General features: G+C 37.0%; 1 protein-coding gene across 1 annotated transcript in view; it reads right to left on the bottom strand.

The window, feature by feature from the left end:
• The window catches only part of LOC110031898 (peptidyl-prolyl cis-trans isomerase CYP40), a gene marked incomplete in the record, with an annotated part of 31,105 nt that extends 15,074 nt beyond the window's left edge, over positions 1-16,031 (bottom strand). Inside the window, 4 exon segments of the mRNA XM_020735323.1 lie at positions 13,725-13,777; positions 13,871-13,958; positions 14,270-14,770; positions 15,584-16,031. Of these exon segments, the coding sequence (XP_020590982.1) occupies positions 13,725-13,777; positions 13,871-13,958; positions 14,270-14,770; positions 15,584-15,802 (861 nt within the window).
• Positions 16,032-24,421: the final 8,390 nt, after the last annotated feature.

Raw genomic sequence — 24,421 nt, 5'->3', positions numbered from 1 at the left:
ATCCAACATACAAGGGAAGTTACTCGAACAATCAATTCACCAAGCTTCATTAAATACAAAAATAGAATAAGGACCAACACCCTGTTATCGCTCAGTGCTACCAACAGATAAAACTACATTGCTTTGCACAACATAAGAAAATCTCCATGCTACACTACCAGTTAAAAGCAGATCATATTAAAACTTCTACATCGAGAAGCATTCTTTAGTGTTGAATCTTAATTTGTCCGTGAATCACACCCAAGGAATAGAGTGAAAGACGAGAGAGAGAGAGAGAGAGGAGTAATCAACAGCAATTTAAGATAATTATGTAACCCTTAAATCATAGAATAATCCCCTATTTATAGAAAAATGGGTATAATATGTGAAGTTACATTTGTGTTCCTGCTTTAGTGGGAATTGTAAAGGGTATTATGCGTATTTTACATACGTGGAGGTCCAAATTCTGATTGCCCTAACGCTCGATGACCCTCGAACCCTAATAAGGAGCTCCTATCAATAGGGCAGAGCTAAGCTTTCATGCATAAGGAAAATCACTATAATCTGATAGATAACTACCCTTAGACGAAGACATCTTGAGGAATGGATGATATTGGTCTCACTAGTCCTCGATGATGTTCGGGGAGACAATTGGATGCCTCCGATAAAATTACAATACCTGAGTGATTAGGCTTCCTCTTGGGTTGGTTTCATTGTTGGGAATGGCTTGGAATTCCCTTGCATTTCATTTCCGGTTAAACTACTCAAGTTCGAGCCACTCAGTTGTCTTGGGCTTCCAAGTCTCCTATTGGTGAGCACTCCTTTGACGTGCCTTATCACCTCGAGATTTGTGCTGACACTTTATTCATTTACATATTTAGTTATTTGATTATCTTACTTTTTGGAAGTAGTGTTGCGATAAAAATAAGAGAATTTAATGCAAAAAATAAATCTTATTTATGACAATTCAATAATTCAATAATTAAACTTTGTGTTTCGTGTCCAACGTTTTTATAAATAGGATGTGAAAGGTAGATACCCGTCATCTCCTTCTCATCTTCTTCTTTCTTGGGTTGTCTGAACTCCAAGTGCCACCATGGTAAACAGAGAGGTGGCGGGTTCTATGACAGAGCAGCATACCTCAAAGCCTTCAGTGAGATGAAGCCAAAGTCCCGACCGAATGGAGAGAAGAGGAAGAAGAAGTTTTAGCGAAGAAGAGGAAGACGCCTGATCCAAAGGAACGGGTGGGATCATCTGATTGGCTTCGGAATGGCCAACGTAAGGATAGCCGAGTAAAGGTCGGGGGCAGACAGGGAGTGACCAACACAGTGGTTTTGCTTCCCGCCGAAACTCAAACCCTCTGCCAATTGGGTCATACAGGGAGTGACCAACACAGTGGTGCCGCTTAGGGCACAAGGGATTGTCGATACTCCGCTACCAACCATGGCGCACGAAAAAGCTACTAAGGGCGAGGTGTCATTTATCTAGTGGGATCCTTGGTACAAGGATTTTCAATCTAGCTCGACTAATTTTAACTTTTTTTTTTTGAAATTCTTTATAATGTCTTTTCGTGCAACCCACCCAATTACGGAGGTCAAAACCGTCGATTCTCTTTAAGCGGACCTTGGTATGAATTTGTCAGGGCTAACGACCGTTGTGGATCAAGGGCCGAACAGAAACAATCGGTCCCTTGGCGAGGACGAAGGAGCCAATCGTCTAAGCAGCCCCAACAAGGCTCAAGGGTAGGCGACCAACTGACCCCAAATCTCCCAGTGTCGCTAACACACCATCTGCAAGAGATGGAGGATTCTTTTGCTCAAGCCACAGGGCTTCCCCAAGCCGAGGAAATGTGTGGATTACTAGCTTGTGTTGAGAAGGTGGATTGGATGGAGAGAGAGATGGCCATCCCTCATGAAGTGATGATTACCCTCGCGAGGAAATGACCGCATTTCATGCGAAGCTGCTAGCCATTCAGAAGGCATCTTCAGCGTCTTGGGTCCAAGCAGACATAGGACGGGTGGACCACATTAAGTTAGTGGATGAAGTTTTATTTAAGAGGCTACTTCAGCGAGGGCATGTCTTAGTTGAAGCGGCGAGTGATATACCTATAAAATATTTTATCTTGGTGTAGCTTCTAATCTGTATTTTGTAATTTTTAGTTCATGAAATAAAATTTTATTTTTTGTCTCAAATTATGTGTCGGCGTGACTCTTTGTCAGTGCGGTTTTGAGTGGATAATGACGCTCTTTCCCCTGCATTGCCTCAACTTCCTTCCTCGGCTATAAATAGGGTCAAGGGTTCATTTCATCATACGACTGTTCCATTCCCTTCACCTTTGGCATTCTCGTTTTCCCTAAGCACTCTCTCCCTCTCTCTTTGTTTTCTTCTAATGGCTCCTAAGTTCTCTCCATAACTCTTTGGCTTGATTCCAGCCAGTGAGACATCCACCATGACTTTGTACCAGGTGACACTTCACAAAGAAACTTGTGTTTACGATCCGGTCGTCTAGCTCCGAGAAGTCGAAAGCAATAACAAGTTCGGGCAACCAACAAGTCCAAGGCTAATCTTAAGTTATATCGATATCAATTCAAATATGGCATGCGGTTACCACTGTCAAGAAATTTGAGCGATCTTCAACTCGTACGACGTCATTTCTACATAGTTATTGTCGAACTCCAATGCAGCAATCATGACGTACGTGATTTTATATCGGAGGATGGAGATCATATAATCAATGGACTTGTTCAGCCATATGTTTACATTCCGGATTGGTCGAGATGGATACGTTTAGTTCTCGGTCGGCTATAGATTCCAACTGTTGGGGATAAAGAGCAAGAACAAAGACTAGGAAAAGTGCTTTCTAGTCAACTCATGCAATGGTAGCTGGGGGATTCGTGTCCTTCTATTTGAAGATTTTATTAAAAAGGTCAAGTCTTTGCCCAGTCATCTTAAAGTTTACGGAGCGATAATTGAGGGTCAGCGCCTATCAACCTTCCAATATCTCGAGTCACAGGTTCTTAACAGGAGTTTTGGTCGGAGAAATGGAGGTCGATGACCGAGGAACTCTAGGTGGCCTCAGATGCCCAAGAAGTTCATCGAGAGAAAGACGTGATAGTAGTCTCTAGCCCTAAGGCTGAAGTTGTTGTTAGTCGACTGATGTCCGAGATTGTCCACGTCGAAGCTAGCACAGATGGTGCGGAGTTTGTTGTTTCTGTCTCTTAAGCCACTTTATTGTTCAACAAGTTTCCACCAGTGAATCACTGATCATCGTGATGAATACTAAATCTTCTCTATCAGGTGTTGGCACTTCGGACGCGCGTCGTGAAGAGGATCAACAACCCCTCGGTCAGCTAAACCATCCTTCATTAATTTACAAACAAGGGGTGAGGCTAGTCATTCTTCCCCAATCACCCTGACCGAGACAGGGTCTGAGTCTGATCAGAAGCTTGAGCTAGCGTCTCGCAGAGAAGAGATACCTCGTCGAGAAGGAAAGGATCTTGTGGATGATCCAAACATTCAACCTCCCCCTTCTCAAAATAATGAAGCAAAGGTGTGGAGAAGCCCAGATGAGTGGTATATCACGATAGATACGAAGACGGACTGGTTCTTTGGCATCAGTCAACGACAGTTTACCCTTCCATCATCGCAGAGATTATATGGCCCTGGAACCTCCCAAAATCTCTAAGATCACTCGAGCACTCAATCCTTTACCAAACAGCTGATCGGTACCATCTAATTGTTTGTGAGGCTTATGATATGCACGAGAGGAATCTCATCACTCCTGTCACCCCAAAATACGCATGAGAGGAATCCCGTGCTACGTGAACCAGCCCCAATCTAGACCGGACAGAAGAAATCAAGCTAGCCGACAGCTGATCGGTACCATCTAATTGTTTGTGAGGCTTCTGATATGCACGAGAGGAATCTCATCACTCCCGTCACCCCAAAATACACATGAGAGGAATCCCGTGCTACGTGAACCAGTCCCAATCTAGACCAGACAGAAGAAATCAAGCTAGCCGGACTAGCCTAGATCTGGTCTGGGCAATCCCAACGCTGGGGTGGGGCCTTGTAGGCCACGGTTCATGTACAGAAGTAAAGGGAATTAATGGGGGGGGGGTTTTGTTTAGGGGAAATTTGAAAGGGACTCTTGGGGAGTATGTATTAGTGTCTAAGGGATAAGGTTTTTTTTCGAGGGAAATTTAAAAGGGACTCTTGGGGAGTATGTACTAGTGTCTAAGGGATAAGGTTTTTTTTTTCTTATGCATGCTTAGTTGGTTGATGCATTTTTTTCTACTTGTGGTATTCCTAACGACATCTAAGGTTGTGAGAGATATGATATACCTCTCGAATAGTAGATCATCATTATATTTTGCTTGTTTTCCTTTGATTATTGTAAAAGCAGTCATCGTTTGAGTTTTTCCATCTATCTATTATCATTTCGCCGTTGATTGCTCGTTGATTTTAGTTCTGAAGCATATCAGTTTCTCACTTCTAGTCGATGGCTCTTGATCGATCTAAGCCGAAGTGGGTCGCGGATAAGGAAAAAGCGATCAATAGCCCCTGATAACAATGTTTTCCTACATTCCATCATCTGATCCGAAAGTTTCTCATACTTTCATCACCATTTGACTACCAAGAGTCAGAAAACCCACCAATCTCTATCATTCACACTTGCAAATATTCATGTAATAGTCTATTTTTAACATCACTTGTGACATTTCTTAAAACATAATTCTTGTAACAAACATTCATCAGACATTTCATATATCATATGTATGAATCATAACAAATGAATATCAACAATCAATGATTTCATAAGTATATTAATCAAATTCAGAGCACAGTAAATCACATATATCGTAAGGAACAATAAGTTTGCATTCATGTAGTCAATGCAGGTATTCATTCACAAAATAAAGAAAATTTTAAGTGCAACGGTTTAAAAATAGAATCACATAAAAATCTACAATTATTTATTCTACTTAAGTTAACATAAGATTATTTCAAATGAAAAAATAGAGCAGCCCTACGATGAGTTTCCACGTACTCGCCTCAAGCTTGTTGTCTCATACAAACAACCTAGAATTTGTAAACAACTTAGGATTTCAAGAAATTGTAGTTTATCTCGTGATTTAATCAAACACAATTCATTTACAAATTCTTACCACAAAAGGACTTCTCGGCATAAATAGTCATTCTTCGTTCCTGCTTTTTCTTTTTTCATCTTCTTCTTATTCCTTTAATTATCCCTTTACTTTGGTGATTTCGAGCAAAATGCCCTTACGTAACCCCATAAACTAATTTAGTCCCTCCGAAACATGTTTGTATCCGTTACAACTGTCGGAAACACTATTTCGTGGCATATGTCAAATCAAAAGCGTAAGGAAATGAATGTCTCAAACTGCGTGAAAGAGGGTTTCCTACTCATTAAATTCATCCTAGAGCCTTGAAATGTTGTCTGCGGCACTGTCATGCGCATTGTTGTAGCTTGATACCACCTGCTACAATGGCCTGATCGCAGACCTCGCCTGATCCCTTATGCCGAGCAAAGAGGGAAGGAATAGCAACATTTAACACAATCCCAAGGAATTTCTAATCGTTCGATCTAATCAAGTCGTAGCATGCCGAGAAAAGTACGAGAAGGTCGATTGGCTATAATAGATAGGTGGGATCAAGGAATTTAATTAGGATTTAATTATGTTAAGCAAACTTATAACTTCCTCATTTTATATCTTCTCATCTGCTCAAAATTCATGCATAGTGTTATATATCCAATTGATCAAATTGATATATAAAATTTTATAAAATTGATTTGGTTAAAATCTGATGATGTAAAATTTGCGGTTTGCCTTAAATTTGAAAAATTAATTGTTACAGCAAGGATGGTTGTAGCTGAGAGGCATTTGGAGCTAGTTGTGGTATAGAGACAGTCAGAGGCTCTTGATCATTTTGAGATATTGTCGGCAAAATCAAGCTATAAAGGAAATCATGGTGTTGATGAAGACGAGCAAGAGTATGTAGATGAACTTGCTCAACAACTTCAAACTGGCGCCTCTCTAGCTATCGAGTGGTCTGTGAAGAACAATCTCGTCGACCTAAAGTGGTCGGATCTTTAAAAATTTGCAACACTTCTCTCTAATTTGGAAGAGGACGAAGAGGCGGAAGGTTTTTAAGAAGATGATGAAGAAGAACGTGCCAAGGATGATGAATGATCTTCGAATGCTTGATTCTCCTCATTTTCCTTTACTTGTACCTTTTTTAAACATTTTATAAGGCACAGGTTTATATAAAATAATTTTTGTAATCTTTTGCTTAAAAAAATGAAATATAAGTTTTATTGGTCGGCTAATACCTTTACCTCGCAAATTTTACCTTACTGTGTTTTCTTTATATTACGAAAACTTTTTGTGATGAATGTTTGTTGGTTGGTCAATTAATTTTCAGAATAGACCTTTGGTTGACTCTGATGTGTTTACCACATGGCTCAAATCTAACACTTCCCGTGTCCCCCACAAGATCAGGTATATTGTCGCCAAGAACGGGTTGCACCTTTCGCCAAGCATATTAGACGGATTTTATTGCCTCCTTAGCGAGGTAAATGTTGACTCGTTGTTGAATGATTTTTGGGTCACTCGCTGCAGATCTTGGCGCTAATGAGTAAGGAACCATCTCCAAAACTTGACCTGTGCAGAGTTAAGGGACATGGGTTTTGTTGATGTCTGGGCACTGAGGGTCGATTTATATGTCTAATGTCAATCAGATGTCTTGCATCGTTGTTGATCATTTTGGATATTTTTACTGATCAGACATCTAGTGTCATTGGTTTAGAGGGTTCTACCGATCTGGCATCTTGTATCATTAACAAGTTTGAAGGGTTCTTTTGATCGGACATCTTGTGTCGTTGTTGATTTTGAAGGATTCAAGTTTCCCGAGTATTGGCCGCGCACAGAAACTCCTTGAGTTCCCCGAGTATTAGCCATGCACGTAAACTCCTTGAATTCCCCAAGTGTTAGTTTGAACCTAAGCTTACACTCATAGTTAGCCAAATCATGTTTTTAATATTTTACAAAAAAAAAGTAAAAGATTTTTTTTAAAATAAAGCACTTTTATTATTTTTTTCTCATGATGATACAAGAATTTTATAAGGGAAGAATTTTTTGAAGTCATCTCCGCTCCATGATTGAGATACTCATTTCCCTGTGTAACCCTTTAGCTTATAATCTCCAGGGGCGACACTTTGATCGATGATGAATGGAACGATCCAAGTCTGATCCATTTTGTCGACCACCTATCCAAGTGCAGCTGGGTCAGCTTTCTTCATTACAAAATCTATTGAAGTGAAGCCTTTTCACAAACGTGCTTGTTGTAGTAGCGGGTCATCCTCTTTATTTTCTCCTATCGAAGGGTTGATTATGTCTGCTTCTCCTCTGTCATATCTAGCGTGAGCATTACACCGTCATTTGCCTCCTGCCACTCGACTAGATTTTTTTCATTGAACAACAAGGCTACCACGACTCTCTGGTTGTGGTGATTATACTCAACCGACAACGTGGCTTCCCTTCCGTGAGACAACATCAATGGAATTTGTCTAGACGTTGTTAATGGTGTCATCCGAACCGCCCACAAGACCGACAAAAGGATCTCAAACTTGTTCCCTTTGGCTCCAACTTTTTCCTTTGCCATATTTAGAATTGCGTGATGGCGGCTTCAACTTGTCCATTAGTCTGAGCATGGTGTACAAAAGCGAATTTCAAGCCGGTCCACTGGGTTTCATAGAAATCACTCATACTTTGATCAGTGAATTGTGTCACGTTGTTGGCAATGAGGATCAGTGGCATCCCATAGCGACAGAAAAGATCCATTCTGATGAAGTTCCAAACAACTTCTACAATAATCAAAGCAAGCACCTTAGCATCGATCACTTGAAAAATTAATTCACAGCAACTAGTGAAAACTTGTATTAGATGGTAGAAAGGGTTCGATAATGCCAATTCCCCAGACAGCAAGAGGTCACAAGCAGATGATTGGTTGTAGCTTATGCGTCGGCAGGTGTTGCAGTAATGCATAATTCTGGTACTGCTGGCATTTCTTGGAGAAGTCTTCAGCATCTTTCAAGAGTCTTTGTCAGAAGTACCATTGTTGTTGCACTCTATGTGTCGAAGTTTTTCCTTTAGAATGACTTCCACATTTGTTGAAGTGTATCTCTCTAAGAACATCTTCCTTCTCGTTCTCCCTTAAACAACATAGGTAGAGCAAAGTAAAAGACTTTCAAAAAAGCTTCTCTTCGATCAAGAGATGCTAGGCAGCCTTGAATTTAAATCTTCTTAGTTCGCCAACTTCCTGCGATATCTTTCAGGTCTCCAGATAATTGATGTAGGGGTCCATCCACCTTCTCTATCATTCAATTTCTGACTCCATCGCCTCAGGTCCTTCAATAGTCGACCGGACTAATCTTTTGGGTGTTTCTTCCCTAGCATAGGTGCAATTAGAAAAGACATTGACCACTTGATTTTCCTCTTTGCCAAAGTGCTCAATCTTAAAGCTCGCAAACTTCCAGATCTCCGTTTTCGCCTTGCTCAACTATTTGACCATCATGTTGTCTCTAGCCTCGAATTCTCCGTTCACTTGGTTCACCACTAGTTGTGAATCGGATTTCACCTGGAGTTATCAAGCGCCTATCTCATAAACAAAGCACGACCCAATGACCAGAGCCCCATGCTCGGCTTTATTATTTGTGAGCGGAGAGCGAAAATAACTTCGATCGAATGGCAGAGAGCAAGACCGAGCCTCAACCCTGTCTGGTTCGAAGCTCTGTCAATGTGTAGCATCAAAGTCTGTCCCTTGGCAGTTATTTCTTTGGTAGGCTAACCTTGCTCGAAAAAATCTGCCAAAAAGTCTGTTATTGCTTGTGCTTTGATTGCAGTTCAAGGCACATTGGAGATGTCAAATTCGTCGAGTCCTATTGCCCGCTTACAGAGCCAAATGGAACAGTCCGGCCCGAGTCCTATTGCCCGCTTACAGAGCCAAATGGAACGGTCCGGAGTAAGAACAAATTTGAGAATATGGTTGGTAATGACTTGAACTGGATGAGTTTGAAAATATGGTCGGAGTCTGCGACCAGACACAATAAGATCAAACGTTAACTTCTCATAAATCTAATCAATCGAAAAAGTTGACCGACAGCAGTCTCGACTAGTGTAATAAACTAGGAAACCATAACTGGAAACCTAACTTTTTGCCCTAAGCAGTCTCGATTAGTGTAATAAACTAGGAATTGCTTCCCCAACCCCTCTCAGACCAAAAATATAGTTAACAGTTTTTGGCCCGACCACCAATTACAGAGAGTTCCTCGTTCAGCTTCAGGCTTTGGAGAAATAATGGCAACACTAAATTGCCTTTTAGCTTCCTAAATGTTTGCTCTTGTTCATCTGACCGCTCAAATTTCTTTGATTTATTTATAGTTTTGAAGAATGTCATAAATTTGTCAGCTACTTGGAAATGAATCAGCTCGGGTCTGCAATCCAACAAGCTAGCTTCTAAATTTCTTTGGTATTCCAAGGGGAAGGCATGCCCAACAATGCCTATATTTTTTTTAGAGTAGCCTTGATTCCTTTAGGAGTTAAGATATAGCCAATAAAATTTCCTATTGGGGTCTCGAATGTGCATTTGTGTGGATTCAATATCATATTATATTTTATAAGGGTTTTGAATGTTTCTTTTAGATCGCTTACGTGTTGTTCGGTGGATTTATTTTTCACCAACATATTATCCATGTAAACTTCAAAAATTTTACTTTTTTATTCAGAAAATATTGCATTCATGAGACGTTGGCAAGTTGTCCCTACATTTTTTCAGCCCAAAGGGCATTCCATCGTAACAAAACACGCCCTCATTAGTTATGAAAACAATCTTCTCCGCATCGGTGGAATATCTTAATTTGGTAAAACCCGTCCAAAAACTAATCAAGAAGTGATTGACAGCTGAGTCCCCCAACGCGTAGATTCTTGACAATAGGTAGTTATCCTTCATGCATGCAAAATTCAAATGGGTGAAGTCAACGCACATCTTCCATTTATCGTTGGTCTTCTACACCATCACCACGTTGAACACCCAGGTGGGATATCACACCTCTCAAATGTAGCTAGCCTCCAGCATCTTCTGCACCTCCTTGCAGATCGATTTGGCCAAGGTGATACTTGAAGTCATCTTCTGCTTCATCGTTCGGGCAGTAAGATTGATGTTCAACCGATGACAGGCAACATCAACCAATATTCTTGGCATCTCGACAACTAACCAGACATAGATGTATCGATGCTCCCGGTGGATTTGGACCAACAAATTTTTCAATCATGCATCAAAATTGTTAATTATCAAAAAAATTTTACCATGCTCTCCTTTGGTCGTAGGGATTTAGTGGGTGACATCGCTAGTCTTGAGACCCCTTTCGTGCTAGCTCTAAAGATTGAGTGATTCCGGCTCCACGCTTCTGACTGCTTGAAGGTAGCAAGTCCAAAACTCCGCCAGATTGCCCTAAGCAGTGATGACATCACCATCTTCGGGGAACTTTACTACAATGTGGTATGTTGAGAACACAGCCTTGAAGACGTTGAGCAAGAGTCAGATGAATATGGCATTGTAAGTTGGTGATGAATCGACAACCAAAAAATCTTCTATATAAATGAATTGTTTCTCACCTTCTCCTCAGGTCCGCGAGAGAAATTATTCCTAAGGTTTGCTTTCTCAAGCCTGAGAAGCCATAAAGTGGTCTGATCGGTCATCCTAAAGCCACATTTTATCGGTCACCGACTTAAACATAAATGCTCATTAACCTCTCAATGTCGACGAAAATGCTATTGAACTGGTAGAGTTCATTATCAAGGAAGTAATGATAATAGCGTCGTTATAAGAATTTCCCTTATGGGGTAGATCTGCGTCAGCAAACATGATGGGTTGATGTGTTCCGCTTTAAAGAAAAAGCAAATGCGTAGAATTCTCCAAACCAAAGCTTCTTCAGACTGGCCCATAAAGGCAAATCTCCACCTCTAAAGATTGTTGGTAACCACCCCATCATTGTGAATGACAATCACTCGAACCAATTCATCCGGAATTTCCTTCACTGGAGCCTTTCCTTCTCTATGAGTTGTTGCTCCTGATGCCACAAACTCCTTGAGTTTTTCAACTATGATCAATTCTTTTACCAAACTCCAGAGGTATCGGCATTCTTCCATATCGTGGTCATGATCTCTGTGGTATGAATAGAATTTTTGCGGTTCCTAAATAAGAGCTTCAATTCTCATCAACGGCGCCTTTTTAAAATTTTATTTGTTCTGGATTGCCTTCACTATCTTGACCACTGAGACTCTCCATGGAGTCTTCTTCGGAGCTTCATGATGAGCGGGCAGGCACTCGCTGTAACGAGCGGTCGTTGGCCAGGGTATCAAGCCTGACCCCTTGGTTGCAACATCTGTCAGCTACCTTATTATATCAATGCTACCAATTATCTTCATATTGCAGGCAGGTGGAAGGACGAAAATCTTCCCCCAACCCCCACCTATCATTCTTAGGGCCCTTTTCTGCAACAACAGGTGGAGGATTCTGCTTTGACGGAAGTAGTGATGGAATTGTACTCCTCAGCCGAGACAAGATTTGTTGGTCAACTCAACAAGTCAACTAATATCTTTGGTTGCTGAAGGGCCAAGGAGAAGCGAAAATATCCTTATTTCAGTACTTGAGATAAGGTGGCATGTGTTGTTACAGGTTTCAAGTCTCGTATCTCCAGCATCTCCTTCTGAAATTGAGTAATGAATGAGTGTAAGCTTTCACTCTGCCCCTGCCTGATCTGCGGCATAGTCAGAGAACTCTTTTGGGGCTTTCGAGTGCTCACAAATTGTGCCATGAACATCCGCTTGAAGTTTGTAAATAATGTGATTACTCTCTCTAGAAATTTATTAAACCACCAGAGGGCAAACTCCCTCAGCATAGTGAAAAACAAGTGACTAACATTTCTATGATCCTTAACAAACAGAAAATCGATTCAAAGGAAGCGATGTGGTCAGTTGAATCAATCCAACCCATTGAATTCTAAAGCAGAAACATTGAATGTCTCAAATGCATCAACTTCAGAAATATACCGAAAAAAAGAGTTCTCTGGCTGAAGTGGTGCCTCAGTTCGGTTCATTCGTCCAAACCATTATATGTCCATCAATGCAGACCCAACACTTTCGAGGTATTGGGAATCTTTGATACTTCTTCAATCAATGGCACCCTTTGCCCGTCGAGTGTGGCGCTGGTGCTTCTTGTCGGGGGTTCTGATCCCTTCTCCAAGCCAACACCACCTTGAAGGCATTCATCATCTCATCCTTCAACTCCTGGATATGTTACTATACAAACTCCCTATTGCACTCTAAGTTGTGATGTTTCTGTTGAGTGTTTTCTCATTGTCTTACTCTTCTTATTGTTGGCATGATCCAAGCTCGCTGCATCTTTTAGGATGTTGAATTCTGATTTGTCCGTGAATCACACCCGAGGAATAGAGTGTAAGACAGAAGAGAGAGAGAGAGAGAGAAATGCATAGTAATAAGGATGTTGAATTCTGATTTGTCCGTGAATCACACCTGAGGAATAGAGTGTAAGACAGAAGAGAGAGAGAGAAATGCACAGTAATGAACAGTAATTTAAGAGAAAAATGTATCATTTATTCATAAAATGATCTCATATTTATATATAAATGAGGGTACAATATGTGAAGTTACACTTGTACTCCTGTTTTAGTGGGAATTGTACAAAGTATTACAAGTATTTCACATATATGGGGCTTAAAGCCTGACAACTCTAAGTCTCGGTTGGCTGGACTAGTGAGCCATTGGTAGGCGTGTTGGTCGGCTAAGCTAAGGAGGCTAGTCGATCTGCCTGGTCCAGTAGACTATCGGTCGACTAGGTTTAATGATGTCGGTTGACTGAATTTTTACTAGCAATGGGTTCACAAGATTGACTCAATCAGCTAAATTGTGTCGATCGATGGGTCAAGTCCGGTCGCTGACGCTCAATCCCTAATAAGGAGCTCCTATCAGCAAGCCAAAGCTAGAATATAGAGCAAGATAAACCACTGTAATCCGATAAGTAGTCACTCATAGACGAAGAGGTCTTGAGGAATGGTTGATACTCGTCTCACTAATCCTTGATGATGTTCGGGGAAACTATTAGATGACTCTGATATAATTGTAGACATGAGAGATTAACTCCCTCCTTAGGTTGGTTTCATCATGGGGAATGGCTTGGATTCCCTTGCATTTCGTTTCTGGTTGAACTGCTCAGGTTCGAGCTGCTTACTTGCCTTGATCAATCTTAATCATGATGCCTCTGATTGAACAATTGAGCTTTTGAGGCTCTCATTTAACATGTTATGTCCTGTTTGTGGCATCAGATCTCCACGAAATTCGTTCTAACACTTTTTCAGTATACATTTAGCTACCCATTTGTTCTCAATTTAGTAAAGTCTCCACAAATTTTTGACTTCATGAAAAACCTTAAAGTGAGAACTACAGAATAAAAAAACTAGACATGATATCGTCTTCACACAACTTCTAAATCAAATGGTGATGGATAATTCGTTTATTGACATCACAATGAAATATTCCCACCCATCATCAAATTCAGATTTTTGCACAAATATTTACTTCGCGATTAAGCACATAAAATTAAATTTTAGTAATGAGTTCAAAGATTGTAGAAAAGAAACTTACAGAACTGTTAGTGAGAATCACTGATTTTGTCTTCCGCAAGAATGCATTCTTTTCTAGAAATCATCAAAACATAAGAAAATAAATGTTATATTAAAATAATTCAAAGATTCCCCAGTAAAAAAAGATATATAAAACAAACAGCCTGCCTTCATCAATTTCTTCCTTCTCCCAACAGACATCCAAGTAACGCAAAGCCTTGCGATATTTTCTAACAGCCATCTTATAATCCTCTTTCTGCATAAATATGCAATTTATCAGTACATAATCAGTAATATGACAACGTAACGTAAAAACTGTAAGCACAAACAAATCTGAGAAAAAGCATTTTCTGCTATGACATATTTAATATAACAAGCAGTCAAATATCTCAAAAAGCATTTCAAGTAATTTACATCATTAAACTAAAGAAACCTCATCAAAGAGAGGAAACAAACATTCATTAAAGAAAATAGTCGTATACTACTTTATCAATAAAATCAAAATAATAAAAAAAAAGAAAAATAGGAGTAAGAGTTCAAGCTAAGGGCAAGATCAAACAAAAAAACCTTGTAGTACTCATTCCCAAGAGATTTGGTAGCATCCACAGCATTTATCCACCATGCAACCTCATCATGTTTCTCATCAAGATCAGCAGGCCAATCTGGATACATGTCACCATCTTTGAAGAAATTTATAGCTCCATCCTCAACCCCTTCAGGAAGTTCTCCACAGTCAGAAATTATAACATCAACAATTGGACAATCACCATCACCAACATGGGTATGTTCAATCGAGCGAACTACTCCCATGCCTTTCAATACCTTCCCAAATACTACGTGTTTTCCATCAAGATGAGGTGTTCGGGTAGTAGTAATAAAGAATTGTGATCCATTAGTGTTTGGCCCAGAATTTGCCATTGATAGTATGCCTTTCTTTTGATGTTTTAACTCAAAGTTTTCATCCTCAAATTTCAAACCATAGATGGATTCTCCACCAGTTCCATCACCAGCAGAAATATCTCCACCTTGAACCATAAAACCTTTGATTACACGATGAAAACGTGAACCCTGTAAAAAAAATATACCAAAATACCACCAACTATTAATGAAAATAAAATGTAAAAAAAAACAAAAAAAGACATAACTATGGATTTTAGGTGTTATTTATCATTCTTCACTCAATTGCATAAACAAGCCATTAATTAGTCCATGCCATAGGAAGCCAATTTAACTCCCTGAACAGCGTACAAGGAAGAGGATTAAGACCTAACACTCACTGAAATGCATATACAAGTCATTAATCAGTCTATGTCATAGCAAGCCAATTTAACTCCCTGAAATGGGTACAAGGAAGAGGATTAAGGCTAACACTGAACACAAAAATGTAAAAAATTTGTTTGGCAACAGAGCGTGAAAGAAAAACATTGAATCCAACTGTTCCGCATTTGGTGTCTGGACATTAATGCATGCATTTAAAACTTAAACATGAACAAGTAATTCTCGAGTCAAGTAAAATTAACTCTCCCTAACAGTGTCACAAGAATTAACCTCACAATGTTGTGATAATGGTTTAAAACCCCGCTATGATTTCAATTCTTAACAACGAGCATGAGCAACACACCAATGTAAAGAAAGTAAGCAAAAAATATAAAAGTCATACCAAATCAGGGCATCGGAATAATAAAATATGATGTTAAAAATGTGCCATAGAACCATAGCGAAGGAAAAACAGCAGTCAGTCAACAAGATTTGAAAACGATGAAAAATAAACCATAATCTAAGTATCCCTATCTCATCAAGGTCAAAATAAAATAAACCAAGAAACTATATCTGATCGCAAACTCAAGGATAGGAAATAAAAGGCATGAAAAAAAAAAAAACCTTAAAGTGGAGAGGAACGCCGGTATTGGGGCCAATGCCCCTCTCACCAGTGCAGAGTGAAAGAAAGTTCTTGGCCGTCTTCGGCACCACATCAGCAAAGAGCTCTATCACGATCCTCCCTTCCAGCTCTCCACCAATGCTGACGTCCATGAAGCACCTTGGGTTCTTCACAGAAGCATCCAAAGTCAATCCCGCAACTTCCTTCTCCATCGCACTCATTCTCTCCCTCTCTCACTCACTGCTCTGCTGCACACTCCAAAAGACGAAGACTGCTAAAACCCTAATGATAAAACCTAAATAACCCCTACTCCCCTGGACTGCTCCTGTACCAAAAATGGCTACTGCTTTAATTCAATTCAAACCTCCCCCCACCGCCCCATTTGCTCATGCGGACGCATTCGACCCATTTTTAATTTAGTTTGGCGGAAATGGGATGGACTTTAATCGAAACTTCCTTAAAAATGCGTCAACTATTAAGTAGTAAATATAAGTAAATAAGGCAAAGCTTCGCCTTCAATGTGAATTGATAAAACTACCATGAGAATTGTATGTGCAATAAAAGGGATATCAATGTGCAAATATATGGTTTTCTTGGATTTTTTTTTCTATTTTTAGATTTTATCTAAACTAATGATTATATCACCAAAAAATTATCTTTGGTTAGACATGAACAGTGATGAATCTTAAAATTGCAAAAATTCTATAACTAAATTAAGCTATATACACTCAATTTTTAATAAATTTATAATTAAATTGAACATCTCAATGAAACTAACTAATTGATATCAAAAATGACTTGAATTGAGTCTAAGTGAGCTCAAATTATACACTCTAGTATAATAGAAAATTTTAGGATTATTAACTGAATAACCAAATGATCTATAATTAGATTAGGTATTTCGATGAAAATAATTCAATGAGACCAAAGTTATTCAATTCTAACATTATTAAAATACTCAAGATACACGTGCAATTCAGGGAATCTTTGTGAGTCATCTGACTGATTAGTATAAATTTATATGGTATTTATGAAGAATGTCACAATTAAAATCTATAAATAGATCATTACTCTCTCATAAGAGGGCGACAAAATTTAGAGGATAAGGCTCACATGAGCTCTACAATATTAAAGATTTATATGCTCCACCCATCCATCATCATAAAATCACCATCCCTCGCTCGTTGTTGCACCGCAAGACCACAAATGCCCAATCACCGTCATTAATGCTGAAAAATTGTTGCCCAACTTTCACCACTGTCGGACCACCACCATTGGATCACTTTTGCTACCAAATGTAGTTGCCACCTACCACAATCATTGATCTTGATTTTAACATTGCATTGAATCATTGTCATTGCCACCGGACCATTAATGATATCAAAACATCATCACCATATCACCATATCAACATCGTCTATCATCATCTAATCATGGTCGCTTAACCCCCATTATCAAGCCACCGTTGTAGCAAATCGATCGACACCACCTCTCAATTATTTTTTGTTATCTAAAAAAAAAATGAAGTTGACATTTCACACTCAACTACTCCTATTCAAAAGAAAAGTTAAATTATAACTTACATTTACATAATGGAATCATTTCAACTAGGCTATGTCTTGTAAATTTTTTTTAAGAAATTACATATAAAAAATGTAGTGCTTCATCTTCTAATTCTTCTTTTATTTATGTGTGTGCTAAATATTTATGCAAAACTGAAATAATAAATGCAAAAACTTTGTCGATGCAAATTTTTTTTACATATTAGTTTGTCGCCAACTTTGAAAAGAGCAATCCTACCTCTCAAAGCCCTGTGAACGCTAGATCAATAGTCAACATGTGTGTTACCCATAATCATTTGCTTTAAAGTCACAATTCTAAAGAATAATTTCAAAACCAATGATACTAAGAATATGGTTTTTCCTTCCTAAGAGATATTACCCTGCTAGTGAAGTTGAATCCAATCCATCCTTTGAAGATTGGATATGTATGATAGAGGAGTCCAAAAATGAGATTCTATTGATCTTACATTAGGTTTGAAGCCCAATTTTAGCACAATGAGAGGGGGTTTTCCTACCTCAAGGTTGATAATCAATTGGAGTGCCCAACTTGAGAAAAACTACACGGATCCTCCTCACCCTCACACAAGAATTCCTCCACCACCAAGATCACCTTAACAATGCTAGTTCTACATATTCATCCAACATCATCTTGGTAGCACCCCTTATCAACTTATACATGATGAGTTATGATGTATGGTCCAAGAAAAGTTTCTTTTGAGAGATAGAAAACATTTTCTTACTCATCATTATTTTTCAAAAAATTTCTTTTTTGACCAAAGTAATTCTCTAAGATCTTTTTTCCAATAGATTTTGAGTTATACATTTGCCCAAGAGGTGAGGCCTCATGGTTGGTTGTAAAAGAATCATTGGAGTCCCACAAACGTGCTCAAAGCGTCACATTCCTCTAGTATGGGGCCAAGGTATGAGTTCGATCAGCAAGTTGTGCGGCCTTGATCTAGGTCTAGTGTTGAGAGCTCAAAGGATGGGGCTTTTACTTGGGAACATCTCCTTATGCTCTGGGGAAGCTCAGAAGCAAAGAAATTTGAAGACTGGTGGAGGTTTATGGAATCACAAAAAAACTGCCTTGGATTTCAGAAAAAATTGATCTTAGACAGTAGGAATGGGCGGTTAAGGACAGTGGATTTGAACTCAGTGAGGATAGGAGAAGCTCTGGAGTGATTTTGGAAGAGTCTCCTCAAGCAATTTCCTCTTTTTCCATGCTTGGCCGTGAGAGGGAGATTTATAGCTAAGCGGCACCAATGACCAATAAGGGTTAGCCACATAGGATGGGCTCAATTTGGGGTTTGAATCAAGGTGGATGATACGCCTAGAAATTATATAATATATATATATATATGTTGCATGTTTTTGGTTTCATGTACAAGAAATAGACTTTTGGAGAAAATAAACGAAAAACTGTACAATTTGGAGCCAAAACGAGAAAGAAGAAAATTCTGACCTGACACATTTTGATTTCTTTCTATGTTTAATCTCCTTTAAATTTATCACATGTTTTGTAATGAAATTACACTTAAAAAAAGATTATTTTCATGCTTATTTTATAGGTATAACAATTTGGAATGAAACGAAACTGAAACGGAGCTAAAACTGAGTGAAACGGGGCAAAACGGTGGAGCTGCCTGTAGGGTGGCGCCTAAGCACCAAAAGACAGAGAAGACAGTACCTAGGTGCCAGAAACGGTTAAAGGGCAGATTTTTTACAATTTCGAGCTATGTTGGGATGTTATGGAAGATTCTAAACAACTTGCACACCCCATGGGGTGGTTCAATGAATCTAGACACTTGGAAAAGCTTTTGGATTAAATGGTGTGTCTGTGTCTCTTGGAGTGAAGAGGTGTGTCACTTAAGAAAAGGATGTGTTTTGGGTCTCTTTAAAAAGAGGGGCTTGACACCCCACATGAAGAGTCTAGAGGGGGATTTTTAGAGAGAGTTTTGGCGGGAGAATCAAGAAGAATGCTTGAGAGTAAAAATAAAGAGGAATGTTTGGGAGTAAAAATGTAGATTTTTAGCTTTTCTGGAGAGATTGGAGAGGGGATTTTGAGAGAAAAATTAAGGAATTGTACTAGCGGTGCATGGATTAGCAGGAGATTTTGTGGGAGAGATCTTCATCTTTCTTTCAAGAGGAAAAAACTAAGTTATGTGTACTTTATTTTCATATGATTTTGTAAACACTTATCTAATGGATTTTTTTTTTATGTAATGAAGTTTTTCGTTATGTTTTCATCTTGCTTTGTGAGTAGTTTTTCTTGCTCTTTCTTTTTATTAGGAAACACTGGTATGAGAAGATTATGTCATTGTTTTCTTTTTAATTTTTTTTTGCAATGAGTATGATTCATGTTTAGGATTTTATGATGCATGTTATAATAGGTTTTGATTATCAATGTGATGGTTTTTATTGGAACTTCATTTACATTGCAATTTAGGTCCATTGTAATGTTGAAACTTATTGTAATTGCATTAAGATTCGAGAGGGCGTTGTAATTCTCAATAAAGTGGAACCACATTTAATTTCATAGATTAGAATATATTTCATGGGGTTGAATGCAAATAAATAGGGAAATAAACTTTGATGGGCGTAAAATTGATGATTTTAAGGCGACTAACTAAAATCACCAATTTGGTCCAAATATTTGTAAATTAAAGCAAGATAAGGGGAACGTGGGAACTCTGAAATGAGAGTCAGTATCTTCCCAGCCTAACCACAGATTTAGAGACCAAACTCTAGATTAACCAATGTTCTTTGTCGCTCATAAAGAGGAAAAAGAATAAGTATGCTCCTATTTGACACATTACAATATTTAATTTAGTTGAATGCAATAATAAGGAAATATTTTTAATGGGTGTAAATTAGTTGTTTCTAGGATGACATGCTAGATTCCTATCAATTTTGCTTCTATTGTCATTAGCGATGTTGAATTCTATGCATCTCATTCCTAAACATTATCTAGTTCACTACAAAAGAACAGTAGTTTTTAACATCTCAAAATTCTCCAAACTCATTCGTCCAGAAAATGTTATCTTTAGATTTAATATTTTCAATTTAATATTAGATTTAATATTTTCATTTAGGAGTAGTTGTTAGATCTTAGATTTAACACTTTCATTTATGAGTAGCTAAAAGCCACTTTAATCAAAATTCCAATTAACACCTAATAGTAGTAGACTAAAATTAACTTAAGGAATTTCTTACCTAGTTTCTCTGTGGGATTATTACTGGGGCTTTTAAAGAAAGCTCTATATTACTTGAAATGATACGTACGGTTGCGTAAAACCCCTACTGTGAATTATTTTTTATATTTTATAAAATTTTGATTTTGCACACTAGCCACTGAATATAAAGTAGGTCAAGTTTTTTGGTCAAGTTTTTTGTCATATTTTGGAATATAAAGTAGGTCAAGTTTTTTGTCATATTTTGGAAGCTAAATTATTGTGTAATTACGGGTCGGGTCAAGTTTTTGGCGACGTTACCAGGAAAACAACGACAAGAACTTTAGGAGAATTTTAGTTAAACCTGTAAAACTTAGATTTGAAAATTATAGTATTATTATCTAGTGAGTTTTTGTGTGTTTATTTTAAGGAAAATTTAAAATATCAAGAATTAAGTCTTTAAATTTGTATGTGTAGTTCAGGAGCTGCTGACCTTGAATTTTGCGACCAAATTTGGACAGAGCTTTTAGGAGGATTATGAATCAAAAAAGACTCAATGAATTTAATGTAAAATGGTGGATCAACAGTATAATGAATATTCAGATTTTGATTATAATGCTAATAGCTTTAAAAGAGTAAACCCCAAGAGGGTAGCAAATTTTCAAGAAGATATGCTTACTATGTTAACTTCTCGGGTTGCAGATATTGCGAGGAAGTTAGACCAATAAGTAGAAAGTTATCCTCAAGGGCCCCCAAATATTGAGGAAATTTTATTTGGATAATTGATCGAGACTAACTCTTTTGAAATAAGCTATGAGATATATGATCTCAATTTTATATGACAGTACGATGTATATAATTATAATCTTAATTTTTTCCTTACTTATATTTCTTACTTCACAATGGCTGCCAAAAACTTGACTTGAAGAAAATAATAATGCTATTATTATATTTAAATATGAGATACAACGCAAGTATATGTATCGTTATTAAGTAATATAAGATTATTTGATTAAGCCCTGAATATCGAGCCCATAGGGAAAAAAATACAATATGGAACTAAAATCAGAAGAAATTAGGTAACAAAATTTACTTTGTAAAATATTCTTACTCAAACTATAGATGTTATAATAGGAATTGAAACTCGATTCTTTTTGGAATTTTTAATAATTGAAAGTAAAGTAAACAACTAACTAAACTTAACTAGATATTTGTAAGATGAAGGGTAAGATGAAGATAAAATATATTTTTCCTTATCATGAATTAGTAACAAGTATAGAAATTCCGTTGTGGAAGTATTCTAATTGTGTTATGTCAAATAGGAGCAATAATATTATTTACCCTTACTAGAGATGTTATAAAGAACATTGACTAATTTAAAGTTTGAATAGTCTTGAAGACAGGTTAGGTAGGGAATATACTATCTATCACTCTAGAGTTCCCTCTTCTCCCTCCACCTGGAGGATATCATCTCGTATCAAAACCTAAAACTATAAACTAAATTAGGGACTTTAGCTTGCCACTCTAAAGTCCTCTTATTTTATACCCTTCAAAGTTTATTTTGCTATTTATTTGCACTCAATCATATGAATTGCATTCTTATCATTAGTTAACTGAGATGATATCATCTCAGGTCTTACATGTTCTCACAACAAATGTTAACATCTTAATTAGCCAAATCAAGAAGTAAATAAAGTACAAATTTGAAGATCATTATAACTTATTTCAACATTAAAGATTAATAATTCAGAGAACTTCCATCCAATACTTAATCACTTATCATTTTAAGAAAAAAGATAAAGAAAACTACTCAGAATTCTTGGAGGAAACACAATCACACTTAACTTTAAAAGTAAAAATAATGAAAACAAACAAAAAGTCTAAATTAAAACCAAATGTAGTCACAAAGATAAAAACTTATCTCAAATAAAAACTTATAAACTCTTGAAGTTCCATCCTCTTCACCAAACTCTTGAAGTTCCTTTGATTCTCTTCTCTTCCTTTCTCTTACAATACTCTCTACTCACACACTACAACTCCTCTCTTCTTCTTCTCTCTGAAAGTGTCCACTCTAAATGTATCCTAATTAATCTAAGAGAGAGAGAGGCGTCGGCGGTGTCTAGAGGGGGGCTGCGATAGTGGAAGACTCTTCAACCCAATCCAAGTCCTTATTTTATAATTTTTCAAAAGGTGTCTTGCTGTCTCTTCAAGATCTGTCCACATTCATTGAATCTTCCAAGAGTTGCCTCCTTTCAAAAGCCAATTCAATGTATTTTCGTGTCTGATTTTCTGTATAATACTCTAAAATTTTGATGTAGAAATATAGTAGTCCAATTTAGAAAAAAAAACATTAGTATATGAGACCAACTTAGAGTTTAGAAATTTTTTAATGCAAAGAAGTCTGACAATATGAGTTTCTATCTAGTTCAAAAATATTTGTAAATTTTCCAAATATAGAGTTTAGACATTTAATCTTCTCCACTTAAAATTTTTTATTAAGAATAATTGTACTTACAATATTATATCCTTAAGCTTTAGAGTTTCTCAAGTCTTATACTATAAAAATATTAGATGTGAATCCAATTTTTTATTAGGCACTAATCCTTAAGCTTCTCCTCCCTTCTTCAACTTTCTTTTTCATCTTCTTTTTATTCTTCTTTTTCTTTTTTTTTTCTTTTTTTTTTCAGGTGATGATTACTATATTTGAATAGGCCTTTAATGATTTTAAATTCCACTCCTCATTTCTTAAAGAAAAGTTCTAATATAAATCTTTTACTTACAAATATAATAATAGTTTTGAAAATTATTTTTAATAAAAGAAATTTAAACATTGAAAAAAAAAAGTTTAACCCTTCTAAAATTTTCAAAAATAATTTTTTTTACTGAAGATAATTACACAATATTTATCATTTCTACACTAAAAATTTTTAACTTTAAGCTTTTCTTCATTACTATAGGTTTCAACTAAATTCGCTTACTCATTTCTATATTCAAAATTTTACTTCCCTAATTTAACTTCATATACATAATCATTTTTTTTCAAATCAAAATCAAATTTATTTGTAGTACATTTGAGACAAATAAACTTTAAGCTTTACAAAATTTTTCATCCCCCCAAACTTAAATTTTTAATAAGATAAAACATTTTAGCATCATATTTATGTATAGGCAAGAATGAAAACTAAAAATAACATGCTTGCAGGAACTTTTATATGCTAAATATACAAGTACAAAAACTAAAAACATGAGTAAAAATTAATTGATCAAATTTTAATTTAATTTCAATATATAGAGATTCATTAGACTTCTATGCAGTGGAGGATAACATAAAACAAACAAACACACTAACATAAATTCACAACTGCAACATAAAGAAATACATGGTGGTAAATTGAAAATTTTAAACATGAAGTTCTAAGTGAAAGTTAGTAATATTCTAAACCTTCCTAAAATTTAGAATTAAGTTCAACACAAACTAACAAAACACACTAGACAGCATAGTTATCACAATCACTTCCACAAAAGCAAAATATAACCACTCGCAATAATATAAATATATCACAACAATGTCTAATAGAACAAAATACAAACAAAGTAGCAGTCTCAATAAGTACAACACAAAACAAGTTAACAGTGCAATTTAACAGTACCACATAAAGTTCACAATATAAAAAAACTAAACTACACAACTTAATCCTCCTCCTCCTCATCATCATCACTATCATTGCTATCCCAAAAGGTAATAAGCTCATATGATGGATATTGTGGATATGAAGTAAAAAACTACACTTTGATCACCCCTCATAAGGTTTTAGAAAGATGATTAAATTTTCTCCTCATAATCACTATGTCTTCTCATATAACCATCTATATGATCAATTAAATTCTTTAAATTTCATACTTTGTCTGTAGTATAATTGATGTTATCTAACATCCTTTGCAATAAGTGTGACTACGAATTAAAACTAGAAGCTTGACCTTGTGATGTGGATGCACATGAGGTAGAAGCATGAGAAGTAGAGGCACCTAAACTTCTAGAAAATCCTCCTCTCCAGCCAAAGATCGAATGTTGTGGATAAGACTTCACATTAACACTTGTGATGGGCTTTAG

This window comes from Phalaenopsis equestris, unplaced genomic scaffold (genome assembly GCF_001263595.1).
Source record: "Phalaenopsis equestris unplaced genomic scaffold, ASM126359v1 Scaffold000862, whole genome shotgun sequence".
Classification (NCBI taxonomy): domain Eukaryota; kingdom Viridiplantae; phylum Streptophyta; class Magnoliopsida; order Asparagales; family Orchidaceae; genus Phalaenopsis; species Phalaenopsis equestris.
Note: the sequence above shows the minus strand (reverse complement) of the source record. Positions and strands in the feature narration are given on the sequence as shown.